This window comes from Cetorhinus maximus, chromosome 15 (assembly GCF_964194155.1).
Source record: "Cetorhinus maximus chromosome 15, sCetMax3.hap1.1, whole genome shotgun sequence".
NCBI classification, from domain to species: Eukaryota; Metazoa; Chordata; class Chondrichthyes; order Lamniformes; family Cetorhinidae; genus Cetorhinus; species Cetorhinus maximus.
Window position 1 is genome coordinate 19,781,978 of NC_135893.1, and position 15,727 is coordinate 19,797,704.

At 44.4% G+C, this 15,727-nt stretch overlaps 1 protein-coding gene across 1 annotated transcript; it reads left to right on the plus strand.

Moving 5' to 3' along the window:
• The first annotated feature begins 3,109 nt into the window (after window positions 1–3,109).
• Window positions 3,110–9,973, plus strand: kiaa2013 (KIAA2013 ortholog). Its single transcript, XM_078558031.1, has 3 exons — window positions 3,110–4,228; window positions 5,635–6,488; window positions 9,400–9,973. The coding sequence occupies exons 1-3, from the start codon at window positions 3,259–3,261 to the stop codon at window positions 9,415–9,417; spliced, it is 1,842 nt and encodes a 613-aa protein (XP_078414157.1). The 5' UTR covers window positions 3,110–3,258; the 3' UTR covers window positions 9,418–9,973.
• Window positions 9,974–15,727: the final 5,754 nt, after the last annotated feature.

A 15,727-nucleotide genomic window follows, 5' to 3' on the forward strand; every position in this document is an offset into this window, starting at 1 on the left:
TCATCCACCACCATTCTCCTCCGTCTGGCTGAACTTGTTCTCTCACTGAACAATTTCTCCTTAAACTTGTCTCTTCCTTCAAATAAAAGGTATGGCTATGGGTACCCATATGGGCCCCAGTTATGCCTGTCTCTTTGTGGGGTATGTGGAACATTCCTTGTTCCAGTCCTACTCAGGCCCCTACCCACAACTCTTTTTTCGGTACATCGATGACTGTTTCGGTGTCGCTTCACGCTCTCATCTGGACCTGGGAAAATTTATCAATTTTGCTTCCAATTTCCACCCCTCCATCACTTTCACATGGTCCATCTCTGACACTTCCCTTCCCTTCCTTGACGTTTCTGTTTCAATTTCTGGCGATAGACTGTCCGCCAAATTAATTACAAGCCCACCGACTCCCACAGCTACCTCGATTGCAGCTCCTCACACCCTGCTTCCTGTAAGGATTCCATCCCATTCTCTCAGTTCCTTCGCCTCCGTCGTATCTGTTCTGATGATGCCACTTTCTAAAACAGTGCTTTTGACATGTCTTCCTTCATCCTTATCCGAGATTTCCCATCCATGGTGGTTGACAGGGCCCTCAACCGTGTCTGACCCATCTCCCGTGCCTCTGCCCTCACACCTTCCTCTCCCTCCCAGAACTATGGTAGGGTCCCCCCGTGTCCTCACTTTTCACCCCACCAGCCTCCGCATTCAAAGGATCATTCGCCGCCATTTCCACCAACTCCAGCATGATCCCACCACCAGACACAGCTTCCCTTCACCCCCCCTGTCGGCATTCCGTAGGGACCCTTCCCTTCGGGACACCCTAGTCCACTCCTCCATCACCCCCAACACCTCAAACCCCTCCCACCACACCTTCCCATGCAATCACAGAAGGTGCAATACCTGCCCCTTTATTTCCCCCCTCCTCACCATCCAAGGGCCCAAACACTCCTTTCAAGTGAAGCAGCTCTTCACTTGCATTTCCCTCAATTTGGTCTACTGCATTCGCTGCTCCCAATGCGGTCTCCTCTACACTGGAGAGACCAAACGCAGACTGGGTGACCGCTTTGCGGAACACCTTCGGTCTGTCTGCAAGCATGACCCAGATCTTCCTGTCGCTTGCCATTTCAACACACCGTCCTGCTCTCATGCCCACATGTCCGTCCTTGGCCCGCTGCAATGTTCCAGTGAAGCTCAACGCAAACTGGAGGAGCATCACCTCATCTTCCGATTGGACACCTTACAGCCTTCCAGACTTAACACTGAGTTCAACAACTTCAAACCATGAACTCTCCTCTCCATCCTTACCCCTTTTTGATCCCCTTTTCTCAACATTCATTTTTATTTTTTTTCCACTTATTTTTATTATTATTATTTTAAAAATTTATTTCCATTTTTATTCATTGTTTTATCCCCACCTTTTAGCCTATTTTCGATCTTTTTTCCCATCACCATCCTCTCCCCCCCCACCCCCACTAGGGCTATCTGTCACTTGCTCCTTGTTCTTTCCAGAGTGCTTACCCTTGTCCGGCTATTATCACATTCTGCTTTCTATTCTTAATGTCACCATTAGCACCTCCTTTAGCCAGTAACCATTAACATCTCTTTGATCTTTTGTTTATGACACCCTTTTGCGATCTCTCCTTTGTCTCTACCTATAGCTGCCTTCACCTGTTCCAACCCCCTCCCCCTTAAACAGTATAAATTTCACCACATTTTTACTTCTCGAAACGTTAACTGTGTCTTTCTTTCCACAAGTGCCATCAGACCTGCAGAGTTTTTCCAGCATTTTTTTGTTTGTGTTTTGGCACTGATTATATTCCGCGGCTGCCCCGGGGGCCAAGCTCCAAAGCACCACCGCCTCACTTCAATCCCGAACCTGGCCTCACTTCGGATCGTCCCCCGGGGGTGTGGCCATGAGGGGGCGGGGCCGTGTCCACGAAGGGTGTGGTCAGTGCCGTGGCAGGGTTGAGGGGGAGGCCCAGCGCTCGGCTGTTTCCGGCTTCTTCGCCGATCCGATGTGTCGCAAAGTAGGCTGGAAATATAACGACACTTCCGGGTAAATCTCACTGATGACAGCAAATCCAACAGATGGTAGTGTCTTGTGAGGGTGACAGGGGCAGAAATAACATAAGTAAAATTAGATACAGACCGGAATAGGACTGGGTTACTGAGTCAGGTCATACTAATACTGAAAACCAGAGTTAAGAAAGAGAACGCGGATATTGGAAGTACTGAGCGATGAGAAAGATTGAGAGCAGATCAAGAGAGAAATGCTGGAGAAACAGATAGAAACAGTGAAACATTGATGGCAACAGAGATGGAGATAAATTGAAAGAAGGAGACAGAGGGGGAAGAGAGTGAGAGAGGGACAGATAGAGAGAGGGACAGATAGTGGGGGGAGAGAGAGAGACAGGGACAGTAAGAGGGACAGATAGGGGGAAGAGAAAGAGAGGGGGGCAGACAGAGGGGGAGAGAAAGAGAGGGGGACATAGAGGGGGTAAGAGTGAGGGAGGGACAGGCAGTGGGGGTGAGAGTGAGGGAGGGACAAGCAGAAGGGACAAGAGTGAGGAGGGGACAGATAGAAGGGGTGAGAGTCAGGGAGGGAGTGACAGACAGAGGAAGAGGGAGGGAGGAAGGGACAGACAGGAGGAGAGAGGGAGTGAAGGAGGGACAGAGGGAGAGAGTGAGTGAAGGAGGGACAGACGGGAAGACAGGGAGGGACAGACGGGGTGGAGCAAGATAGTGAGGGAAAGAGAGGAAAACTGACAAAGACAGGGAGGGACAGAGATAGAGGAAGGGAGAGTCAGACAGACAGAAGGGAGAAGAGAGTGAGAGGGGGGCGAAGAGAGTGAGAGCAGAACAGAGAATGACAGAGAGACTGCAGTTATTGGGAAGAGGGTGATAGATCAGGACTTAAAATCACTGAGTGTAGGTGATGGAAAGCTTGTCGTCTTGTAACTACTAGTCCAGAAAAACAATTACTTTGAATTAAACAGTTTAAAAGAGAATAAAGGGGCACTGAAGGTAAAATTATAGGGTTGCCCTTGTAAATAGTACAATTGGCATATTGTGGAGTGAGGGTACAATTAGAATTTAAGATAGAAAGACAAAGTTTTGTTGATGTGTTTTTCTCCTGTGCTGTTGCCCTCTCCCGAGAGCTGACAGAAAGGGAAGTACTAGACAGAAACTGAGAAGCACTGCAGGACCAATTGACATTTTAATTAGAAGCTGGAAGAGAAAGAACGAAGAGAAGGAGCCAGTGCCCAGAGGATGTGGCTGCAGCAGCGTTTGAAGGGGTTACCAATGCTGCTGTCCAGCAGCTGGGCCAGGAGAATGCTGGCAGGCCTGGGTATCCTGCTGATCTTTTACTGGTACCTGGCATCAGAAGGCGGGTTCAGGCTGTTCCCTGGCTCTGAGGACCCCAGGACAGTGACAGATGGTTGTCTTCAGGTAGAGACCCAACGATGGAAGCTAGCTATAGAAAACAGCAATGGCCTAATGAGTCAGATTGGTGGAGACAGCTCAGGTCAGTTATCTGGCCCAGCTGTGGTTGGCAATGGTCATCTGGTCGTGGACGCTCTCTCCAATCAGCTTTGGGTGGCATCATCTCCTGCCTCGGGCCTCGCTGCCATTCACCTGACAGACTATGTGCCACTGGTAGCTCTGAAATCACTCAGTGTTCGTTCAGTGTCTAGAGCTGCTCTCATCCACTTCCAGGAGGGTTTGGTTCGGTTGTTCCAGTGTATACAGGTCGGATTGTCCCACAAGTCCCGGGAGTGTGTCACTCTTCGTGAAGATGTGATCGTGCATCGGAGCAGGCCCCACCTCATACTGCAGAGGATTCACATCTCCAACCCCAGTGATAGGGCGACAGTCTTCGAAGTCAACAGCAAGCCGTCCATTGTTGGAAGCAAATTCTCCTCCAGTCTGGAGAAACACAATGACCAGGAATTTCTTCTCTTATCGGGGAGAGTTCTGACAGAGAAAAGGGAGACCATTCTAGTAGTGGTAGCCACTGAGAAAATGGCAACCAGGCTGCACTTAGCCGCGAAGTCTGAATTCACTGAACATGTGGTGTCAGTGGTTTATACACTCGAACTATTGGACTTAACAAAGTTAGAAGAATCTTTCAGTAAGCTGAGAGATGTGGCAAAAGCAGAAATGTCCGAACTGCTGAGGATGGGAGCAGAAGAACTGTACCGTGAACATCAGAAGGTGTGGGGTGATTTAATAGTCTCAGGTAAGCAACAAAGTGTGGATAAGATTGGGCTTCACTGTGACCTTTCTAATTCAATAACCTGCTGACAAGTGCTGTCTAGTCTTGTGTAGACCAGCTATTGTGCCCCTAGAAAAGAGGGTCAATGCTCGTGAGAAAAGGGCCAGAGACACCAGTATGTGACACCAGCTTTCCTCCTTCTGTAATCTGATTTATATTTATTTTCTGCAGAAATATGGTTCATTTAGGTATTATAATAACAGAAAGGTGACCTGAAGCATTAACTCTTTTTCTCTTTCTACAGATGCTGCTTGATCTGCTGAGTGTTTCCAGTGTTTTCTGTTTTTATTTCAGATTTCTAGCATCTATAGCATTTTGTTTTTGTTTCATATTGTTTTGTTTGAAGGTGAGTTGAAATTGGGGTTTTGCTCAACTTCTGCTGAATGTTGTATCCATCCTCCAGTAACAAGTTGGAATAATATGCAATATTTAGTGCTCTGACATTTTGTGGTGAACCGACACATGGGGCCTGAGCTGGGATCAGTTAAATGAGCCAAAGACATGTTTGGTGTAGAGGCTTGGTGCTAGTCAGGGAACTTGCTTCTGAGACTCTGGAAAAGAGTTACTCTCAACACCCCACCAGCCCCCAAGACAGCTTCCAACACCATCTGCAGCTGCTCCTTCCCTGAGGTGCTGTTATGTGGTTTGTAATTGTTCCCCCTTTTTGATGCTTGACCATTTCCATTTGGTAAGAGGCTGAGTCTTTCCCAGTGAGTAAATGTCCCTTCAGTTACATTCACAGGCTGGGGGGCTTGGCCATTCACCTCCTGCTCTGTGTTGACCCAGGCTCCCAGCTGCCATGCAGGGTGTTGAGATAATTCCACTGCTCTAAGTATCCATGTCAGTATTACTGTGGTGCCTGTGCAGTTAAATAGCTCCCTCCACTTGAGCACTGATTGTGGGGAGGGGAGAACAGGAACTGACGTGAAACCTGAATAGCTGCCCAATGCCATGCAGTAGTAGAACTCGTGATCGTGGCATCTTCCAGCAACCTCCCTCCCATTCTCTTCCTCTCAGCCCACCCCCCTCTTACTCCTGCCTTTCTCCTACCCCTTCATCCACTCCTGCCCTCCTTTTGCTTCTGCCTCCCTCTTGCTCACCACTTGCTCTTGATGCCTTCATCCCTCTGTTCAACCCCACCCTCCTGTCACACCCCACTCCCCCTCCTTTCACTTGCACTCCCCTCTGACTCCTGTATTCCTTTCTCACTTCCCTCTTCCTCTTCTCTTGCTACCTCCCTTGCTTGGTCTGGGCTATACCGACCAGAGGCACTATTCCTGTGTGTTGGTTCCTCATGTGGCGTGGGGCTGGTGGGATGAGAGTGAAGCTTGCTTAATGTCCCTGCTGTGAGCTGCCTCTTTCTGTTCCAGGTGTGGAGATGAAGAAGATCACAGATTCGCACACCCCTTCCAGCGTGACAGTGAACAGAACACTCTTCTACGTTCTTTCCATATCAGCGGCTCCTCTCCTGGATCTGCAGAGTGGGCCTGAAGAACGAGAGAAGCTGGAGGCCAACCTGAATTATGTGGATCATTGTTTCAGTGGTCACGCCACGATGCATGCAGAGAACCTATGGCCCGAGCAGATTTCTGATGTTGCTCACTTGCTACAGCTCTCCAATCTTTGGAGACTCACACTGCAGAAACGAGGCTGCAAAAGCTTGGTGGCAGCTGGATCACACGGTATGCTCCAAGGGATGGTGATGAGTTTTGGTGGCCTCCAGTTTACTGAAAACCACCTACAGTTCCAGGCTGATCCCTCTGTCCTGCACAACAGCTACTTGCTGCGAGGGATTCATTACAACAAGGATCTCATCAACCTGGCAGTGTTACTGGATGAAGAAAACAAGCCTTTTCTCCATGTCTCCGTCAAACCTCAGGACAAACCGGTCAAACTCTATGGCTGTGAGGCAGGTTGCATGAATGACCCGGTGGAACTGACCTCCGAACCTAAAGGTCACACGTTTCCTGTCATGGTGACACGGCCCATTACCCCCTTGCTCTACATCTCGACTGACCTGACTCACCTGCAGGCACTGCGGCACACACTCCACCTGAAGGCAATCCTTGCTCACGAGGATCACATGGCTGAACAGTACCCTGGCCTCCCCTTCCTCTTCTGGTTCAGTGTGGCATCACTCATCACCTTGTTCCATCTCTTCCTATTCAAACTCATCTACAATGAATACTGCGGTCCGGGTGCCAAGCCCATATTTAGGAGTAAGGTATAAATCTTCCGTGGGATCCCTGCCTCTGCTTGCTAGCTGGGAGCCATGCTAAGTTCTGACTCTTATTATCTTTCTCTGAGATGGGGACACTTGAGTCTGTGGTGCTAAGATGGATTTGTCTTTCTTTCTGGTGAGACCTTTTAACCCTTTTGCCAGCACAAAGACCCTGATTCAAACTTGGAACAGGATGTTTCCTGAGTGACTTAATTCAATTTCGTAGTTTGCACTACAAATTTTAGATTGAGTAAAATCAAAGCTTGTGTTTGTGCGTGTCTGGCTCAATTATAACCCACTGAAAAATGAACAACACTAGTTCCCAGCTCGTTGTTCTGAGTGTTTTTGGTGTCCACACAAAGTGTATGTGAAGGGGATACTTTCTGCTCTGTAGACTTGACATTTTGGAGGAATGTGATGTAAGGGGGGGGGAGGTCAAATGAGATATATAATTTCCAAATGATTTGGGGAAATGCCCAAATTGATACCAGCCAGTTTCAATGAGACTGAGTCTGAGGGTGAACAGCAGGATTTTCAGTGGGATTGGAGATAAGGGTGCGGAATGGGATCTGAGTGTGTGTAGTGTGAGTCCATGACTGACTGACCCAGCACAGTTGCATGTTCCTTCAGCCTGACCTGATGGGATCCTGCTTTCTGCTGAGTTGAGATTCAGTCAAATTTCTCCAAACTCGACAATTCCAGACTCTGAAAGTATTTCCTGAAGCAAAACTTTGCTGGAAATTCTTTACAGAATGCAGTGGATGATCAGTTTAAGGTTTGATATAAACTGGGAAAGTAAACTCGTGCAGTTAACACGATGTCAACACAATCCCCAAGACACATTTTGGTCTGTTCTCTGTAATGTGGATGAGCAGAGATTAGGAGCAGTGGGATATTACTCCAATTATTTTCTGCAGTAGGGAGTATTATGGACGCTGCGACCAATCATGCTCTTTAAATAGAGCATTGTGGGCCATAGATTAGAGATTTTTGACTGTGTTACAGGGAGAGTGGACCTTGTGTATATCCTTATGAAAGAATCAGACATAGAAAATCTAAAACATTGCACTTTGCCTTTTACTGAAAAAAAAATTGTGCTGTGAAATGGGTCAATAATTTGACAGAGTAGAAGGACTGTGTCAATGAGTTTACCAAGTGAGCTACCAAGACATACAGAGCAGCAGGTACCCACATTCAGGCTCCATCCCCTGGGATTCCTGTTCATGATTACCGATGCCTGAATAACAGAAGGTAACAGACTATGTCTCTGCATGTGATGCCCCAAAAGCTGAATAGCCCATCTTGCTACTGCCTCTTTTGATGCCTGAGCCTCATGTCATTCACAAATGAATGGGCACTTGGATGAGTACCAGAGAGCAGCTGATGTTCATGTGGTGATATGGAACTATAATCTATCAATACCACTCCCTCCTCCCTGCCACAGCTTCACCCATATTGGAGAATCACTGTCTCTTTATACTCCTTTTGGTCAGTTTGCTGGGGGCTCTTGGGCTTGTTGTGAGTGTTTTTACCTGCTGTAGTCAGCTGTGAGTGAGTTTTTACTGATTTATTTATGGTGTGTGCTTGTGTGTGAATGTTCTGTGCGTCATATTCCCTGTATTTCACAGAGGTTTTCTCTGAGTGTCCAAGAAACGCAACTTGTGGCAAGAAGTTGTAAATAATCAGACAGACGAACGTGACATCCTAAACTCTCCATTACTGCACTAGTAAACCTTGCTCTAAAGTTGCTGTTGTTCTAGGGTGCAAATGGAGCTTTGTGGCTTTATAACCAGCCTCTTCTTTCACTTCTTAGTGAACCATGGAATAAAAGGCAATGTGTTTGCCCAAGAGCAGCTAATGGTTTCTGCCCAGCAGGTACATAGGGAAGTGCCATTGTGTTACTGGAAGGGCACCTTGAACTCTGTGAAATACAGATACTTAATATTCACACTTCAGATCAGACTGGTTTAAACAAAATGTTTTATATTGCTGACCCTGTTTATTTAGCAGCAGCTGGTTAGATAGAAACAAACTAACCATCAAACCAGCCTTGGGAATCATTTACAGGAGGGATGTTATTTTCACTTTTATTGTCTTCCACTTTAATGCCTAAGGATTGTTTACGATCAAGAATGGTGTTGGATCTTCATTCTGCCCAGCAGTATGTGGGCCTTGGTCCTCACATTGCCCACTCCTAGAGGCTCTAGTCCCAGGCTCCCTCTCTCCAGACCCTCGGCCTGTTTAGGCAGCTGCCAAGGGCAAATAACGCATGTCCCCCATCTTAAGGAAGAATCAGGTGGACAATTTCTTGCTCTCCTCCCTCTACTGTGCTCACTTGCACCAGTTTACAAAGCAGCATCCATGGAACCTGGGATCAGCTTGGCTAAACAATTCCTGGTTGTGGAATTGTGTGTGTTGGAAAATAACTTCCAATTAGAGTACAAAAGCAGACTGGAAATAATTGTTCATTTTTACTCCCCCGATTATTAATATCCAGTGTTACTTCCCTGATTATTACTGCCAAATGTTTAATCCCCTGATTGTTACCTTTTATTGTAATTTCCCTAAATATTGCTATCATATTTTGTTACTCTTCTGATTGCCCCGATTGTTAGTGCTATCCACTTTTACTGCCCTGATGGTTTTTACCATTGACTGTTGCTGCTCTGAGTATTAGTACCAGCTATTATTGCTACCCTAATAATGTCATCCTTTGTTACTGCCCTGTTTTATTACTACTTTGATCATTTTTGCTGAGGGCTACAGTCAGGATAGTAAATGTTCCCTTGTCTGGTCTGATCTATTTTCTTGTTGGATCCCAGCTTGTGGCTTGGGTGAGTTGTTTTTTGCAGTCTGATAGTTTCACAAGTTTTCAAGTCTGTTGGTTACAGTTTTTTCTTTGTCAATTAAACAGGACATCATAAGAATTTGATGAAATGATTCTTGTCCCTTTTCATCATCATCTCGTGCGGCTGTTAACATCTGTAGGTTTAGAGGATTAGAAGGTGATGTGGCTATCAGCATCGGGTGAGACTGCATCTACAAACAAATCCCTTTCCTTTTTTTTAATAAATAAAGGGCACTGCATTAATTTATTTGCTTTTAAAAAATGTGAAATTGAATTAGACACTGGATGTTAGACAACCTGCAGCAAAGCTCTTGCTTGTAGCCTTCGTATGGCTTTAATTGATCATAGCTGACATTGAACTGGGATTCCAGACAGAAATCTACCTGAAAATCTTCAATGTTATCTCCAGTGAAAGTCGCTTCACGTTTTCCAGCATGATATGGGCTGTGCAGTTTCTTGCGATGAGTGAAAGAATCATTTTCTGAATTGGTCGTCTGACCTTTTCATTGCTAGATTCAAATTTGTCCTTCTTGGGAGAAAACTGTGGGAAATAGTTCTGATCAGAAGTGAATGTTATGGGGTGAAATTGCTGGGTGATTTTCTGTTAACAGTTTGAAATAAACACCATCATTGTGACAAATGACTCCTTCAGTTATAGATTCATTGAGAACTGGTGGCATAGCCTATGTTTGTGGCTTTTTTTGCAAATTTTCATGAACGGGATTACCAGCAATGGTAGCTTTTAAATATGATATCTTGTACTTTTCAGTGTTAAATACATATTTCAGTGAGTGATGCTGGAGAAAGTTTCCAGGTGCTATTTTCTGTTGTCACATCCCAACTGAATCTGTGGCTCTCAGTTTAGTGTCTGTGTGAGAATTTCTCAAGCACAATGACCAAAGCTACCTGCACTATTTCTATAACCTCAAAATATTGGTTTAAACTCACTATCCTATTTCATTTTAACCACTATTGTGGCATTGCTACCATTTATGAACATTGAAAGGGCCACTCCTGGTTCCTCAATAGCTGAAGCCATTAATCAAAGGTGCTGGGTTCAATCCCCAGTCCACCCTGAGTCAGCTTACCTTGGTTAGGGTACTTGCTCAGAGGCAGCTGGAGTTGGGTTTTGTATCCTTGGGTTAGGGAGGAGAGAATGAGCCAAGGTCTCTGCTCCTGATTAGTACTGAGTACCTCCTGTCAGACAACATTAGTATTTGGATGTTGGGTAAGGTCAGGATCAGCTGTGAATAAACTTGTCAACACTCAACGTAAACTCATTGTGAATAATGGCACATGTGTGAGGTAACAGAGGATGTCCAACTCTCATTGTCCTGTAACCCAGTGATTTAGTCAGCACCCATGGATCTGCACACCAGTGAAGAGTCAGCAAGATGGGAGAGAGGCAGATTTACTCGATTTATCCTGTAATAACCTGGGAGAATTTGAGAGATATAGCACAGATTCACTGAATGATGCCTGGTATACATGTGTGTCTTGTTCTTGCGTTCTCTGTTCAAAGGCAGGTCCTTGGCGATTATTCACCAAACCAGACAAAGTGCTGTGATTTTTTTTACTACGGATAGGGCGAGGAAGAAGGCCCTGAGTCTGCTTCAGCCGGAACAGGGATCGAACCCCATGATGTTGGCGTTAATCTGATCCAGACGCCAGCCATCTAGCTAACTGGCCCTCCGTATAACATATATGCATAAATCTAAACTCTCAACATCTTTCCTATAGTGTGGAGTCCAAAACATCTCTGTCTCCAACTGGTTTTACTGAGGTTTTATATGGAATCATTATTACATCCTGTCTTTTACATTCTATACCACTTACCATTAAACCTAATATTGCATTAGCTTTTCATGACCTTATCCACTTGTGCCATTTTTAATGCTATGAACCTGAATCCTCGAATCCATCTGCACTTCCATATCATCCAACCTTTCCCCAAAGTATAATTGTTACTTTTATTTTAACCAAAATATACCACCTTACATTTACTGCTATCAAATTCCGAATGCCACAGTTTTTGCCCATTTCAACATCTGACCTGTTACAGATAATTTTCAAACCTGATGGGCTGTGTGAGACAGGATTAAAACTGTCACCACAAAACATTAAAAGCATTAAACACAGTGAGTTAGGAGTGGGTTAAGAATGAAGGTTATCTGAAGCTGGGTTACATGATTTTCTTTGACTCTATTATCTATCTCTTTGTAATGAAAGCTAAATCAAGTCTAATGAATAATTAAAAGTACCAGAATTGAGAGGAAGGTACGTAATGTGATGAAACGCCTGGGAGAGTGGGAGATTTTATAAACGCAAAATTGAATCAAAAAATCATTCACACAAACATGTTCCTGAGAAACTAGTTCAACGTGCTGTGGTTTTGAGAGCAGACGGTACAGAATGAGAAGAACGTGTCAGAATCCGAGTGCACAGACTACAGCCTTGTTGAGACCACCAGCAGGCAGGATCGCTCTGCGCTGACCAAATGACACTCCGACTCCATGCTGGCTCGACACCTGTTGCACGCTGGTTCTGTGACAGCTCCACATCGATTGGAACTGTCACATTTTAAACAGTTGTCAGTAATGACCATGCCACAGCATTTCTCCCTGGACTCACAACTGAAAGAAACTCTTATACAAAGAATAAATGTTAAAAATAATCCGAGCAGTCTGGACAGAGTAGTTTGGGAAAAACTGTTTCATTTGCTGGAAGGATCGAGAACAAGAGGGCACAGATTTAAGGCAATTGGCAAAAGAAGCAGAGACATGAGGAAAATCATTTTCACGCTGTGCGTGGTTTGCATCTGGGATGCACTGCTTGACTGTGCTGGAGGAAGGTTCAATTGAGGCATTTAAGAGGGAATTATATTGTTATCTGAAGAGGAAGAATGTGAGTGTTATAGAAAGAAGGCCAGAGAGTGGCTCTGGGTAAATGGCTCCAGATAGCTGGCACAGACACGATGGGCTGAATGGCCTCCTCTGCTGTAACCATTCTGTGACACTCCTTTTTCACATTTGAGCAGCAGGGATTTATCCTGCCCTGTTTCCATAAAATTCATACACAAAACCTCATGAGCAAGGTTAGCAGGTTTGTGCTGAGTGTGAACTGGGAACCAGGAATCGTACAAAGCATATATGCAGGAGGAAGCAGCCCACTGTCAGCGTGAGGCACAACTGTCAGGGTCAGAGCGACTGTCACCGTGTGAAGGTTCACCATTGCAGTGTCACTGTGTCCCCATGTGACCAGCCGTAAAGGAAGCCTGGGTTGAACTGTTAGGTAATGGGCTTTTACAAATTTTATGAATAAAGTATATTTTGTGGGAGAGACAGCCAATCCAATATCAGCCTATTTCATGTTACTCGGGTAATCTATTTCATTTCCATGAATGTGACCATAAAGCAACAGTGTCTCCATTGGTTTCTTTCATATGAATCACACAGTTAATCCATTCTCCTGCTCTCTCCCTGAACCCTTTAATATTCCTTATTGTCAGGCAACAATCCTATTCCCATTTAAAGGAATTTATGGACTCTGCTTTAACAAGGATTTGTGGCAAAGAATCCCACATTCTAACCACCCTCTGTGCTTTTTAATTTCCTCTTTAATTCTTTCAATTTCTGTTCCCTCGTTATCATCTCACCAATCGGTGGAAATAATCTCTTGCTGTTCTCTTGATAACCCTCACTCAGATCACACCTAAACAAACTTCTCAAGCTTCACTTTATTACTGTGACTCCCCATCCCTGGCAATATCCCAGTAACTCTCCACTGCTCCTTGTCTTTACATCCTGCCTCTAATGTGAGCCCAAAGTGAGTACAATATTCTAGCTGGGCTGCAACTGAGGTCATACAAATTGTAGGGGGATTTTTGGCTGTCTCAGTGGCAGGGGAGCTGCTTAACTGAGTACTCAGGTGTTGTGTATAAGAGCAACTGATGGAATTAGGCAATTGGACTCCATTAGATTTCCCTGTGCTGCAGCACATTGCCTAGTCTGAATATGAGTAGGTCTCAGCTGGGCTATCTCTTCCCCAACCTCTCCATTTCCGAACATCAAAAGGGCCTCTAGTAAAGTACTGCATCGTTAGAACAAACAAGCTGATCTCCAATTGCACAGCAGTATGAATATTCAATTCCAATTACAAACAGATCGGGAATGAGGCAGTGGATGGGTCACTGCATAAAACAGAATTAATTAAGTGGTCCACTTTGTGGATTTAATCGATAAGAGCACAAGTTCAGCAAAGAACCTTGCTGTGTTTAGTACACACAGCTGAAAGGACAAACTACTCCCATATTCCAAGTTTTTGCTGTAACAAGCAGCTCCTTCCCACCACTTGTTGAAAACTGGGTGCATTTGCAGTACAGAGCTAGGATTGGTGTTTCAATCCCAATTTCAAGTTTGGCTCCTATTACAGGTTAACACTTAACTTTAGAATAGTTATGAATGCTCTCTCAACTGGCCTCTCACCATGCACCCTCCATAAACTTGCATACGAGGTAGGCCATTTAGGATCAAGTTGAGGATGAATTTCTTCAGTCAGAGGGTGGTGAATCTTTGGAATTCTCTATCCCAGACTGTAGAGGCTCCATCATTGAGTATGTTCAAAGCAGAGGTTGATAAAGTTCTAGATACCAATGACATCAAGGGATACAGAGAGTGTGGGAAGATGGCATGAGGTAGAAGATCAGCCATAATCCAGTTAAATGACACAGCAGGCTCGAGGGGTTGAATTACCTATTCCTGCTCCTATGTCTTTATGTTCATCCAAAACTGCCGACTGTATCTTATATTTTACCTAAGGTAGTTTGAGATGTTCCATGTGATAGGCATTCCATAAATAGAAGCATTATTTATAACATATGTATATTAAGTTAATTGTGTTACCTCCTGATAATTAGCTATTGTCAGTCCTTAAAATTGCATGAATTGTAAAACACCTGTTAACCATTCTCCACTGAAATAATCGGAATTGTTCAGGTGTGTTGCATCTCAGTCTTTGCTGTTCCCTTGATAACCCTCACTCAGATCATTCCTAACTAAACTTCTCAAGCGTCATTTTATTACTGTGACTCCCCATCTCTGGCAATATCCCAGTAGATCTCCACTGCTCCTTGTCTTTACTAAAATAATTCCAGAAGTGAATATAATAATTGCATAGGATTCAACATATGTTTGTATGTATGCATCTTACAAGTATGTAACTTATTTCTAGGATTTAGATTGCTGTGACAAGATAGTGTTTTGCCAATAGCATATTATCCTTTACCTATCTTATTATGGTACCTCAAGGGTTAAAAGTAAGTTCATTTTAATAAAAAAGCAGAATCTGTTCAATAACCAACAGTCCAAGCAACACATCCCATGTCAGTGAGGATTATTAATCTGTAACAACTTCAACTATTTACCTGCTGGAATTTTTCACTGATTTTATTCCAAAAAGACAATTGGATGGTTTCGCTAACCATTAAATAACTTTTTGATCAGGTGCACCTAATGATATATTTTCCCAGTGGAATGTTCACTTGCAGTCTTTAGAATTTAGGCAGTGTCCTAAGTTACTCAGGCTGCCAGCACCTCTGGTACCTTGTTGGCATCTGTCATCTTGACGGAGTCTGTAGAAATACATGTCAAATTTTCTTTGTTCTCTAGTTGAACATCAAAGGAGTTAGAAAGTATATCTCAAGTATGCTTGTCTTAACGTAGGTGTCATGACAGACAGTGCCGCATGCCATTAATTGCCTGGATGGAGAAAATCATTGGCCATTGTGTTACTGAGGAAGAGATTAGGGAACATAGAATTTAGGAGCAGGAATAGGCCATTCAGCCCTTTGAGCCTGCTCTGCCATTTAATAAGATCATGCTGATCTTATAGTGGATCATGGCTGATCTGATAGTGGTCTCAACTCCACTTTCCTGTCTATCCCCCCCATAACCCTTGACTCCTTTGTCTATAAAATATCTGTATAACTCTGCCTTGAATAAATTCAATGACCCAGCCTCCATTGCTCTCTGGGCAAGAGAATTCCACAGACTAACAACACTGAGAGAAAAAAATTCTCCTCATCTCCATCTTAAAAGGGGGACTACTTATTTTAAAACTGTCCCTGAGTTCTAGACTCCCCTGCAACAGGAAACATCTTCCTCATATCCGCCTTATCAAGTCCCCTCAGGATCTAATATGTTTCAATAAGATCACCTCTCATTCTTCTAAACTCCAAAGGGTACAGGCCCAACCAGTTTAACCTTTCTTCATAAGATAAGTCCCTCATTACATGAATGAGTCTGGTGAACCTTCTCTGAACTGCTTCTAAAGCAATTATATCCTTTTTCAAAGGAGACCAAACCTGTACAAGGTATTCCAGAAGTGGTCTCACCAA

Coding starts and splice junctions, on each gene's coding strand:
- kiaa2013 (XM_078558031.1), top strand. CDS start 3,259: ATGTGGCTGCAGCAGCGTTTGAAGGGGTTACCAATGCTGCTGTCCAGC. Junction 4,229..5,634: donor GGGTGATTTAATAGTCTCAG/GTAAGCAACAAA, acceptor TTTCTGTTCCAG/GTGTGGAGATGAAGAAGATC.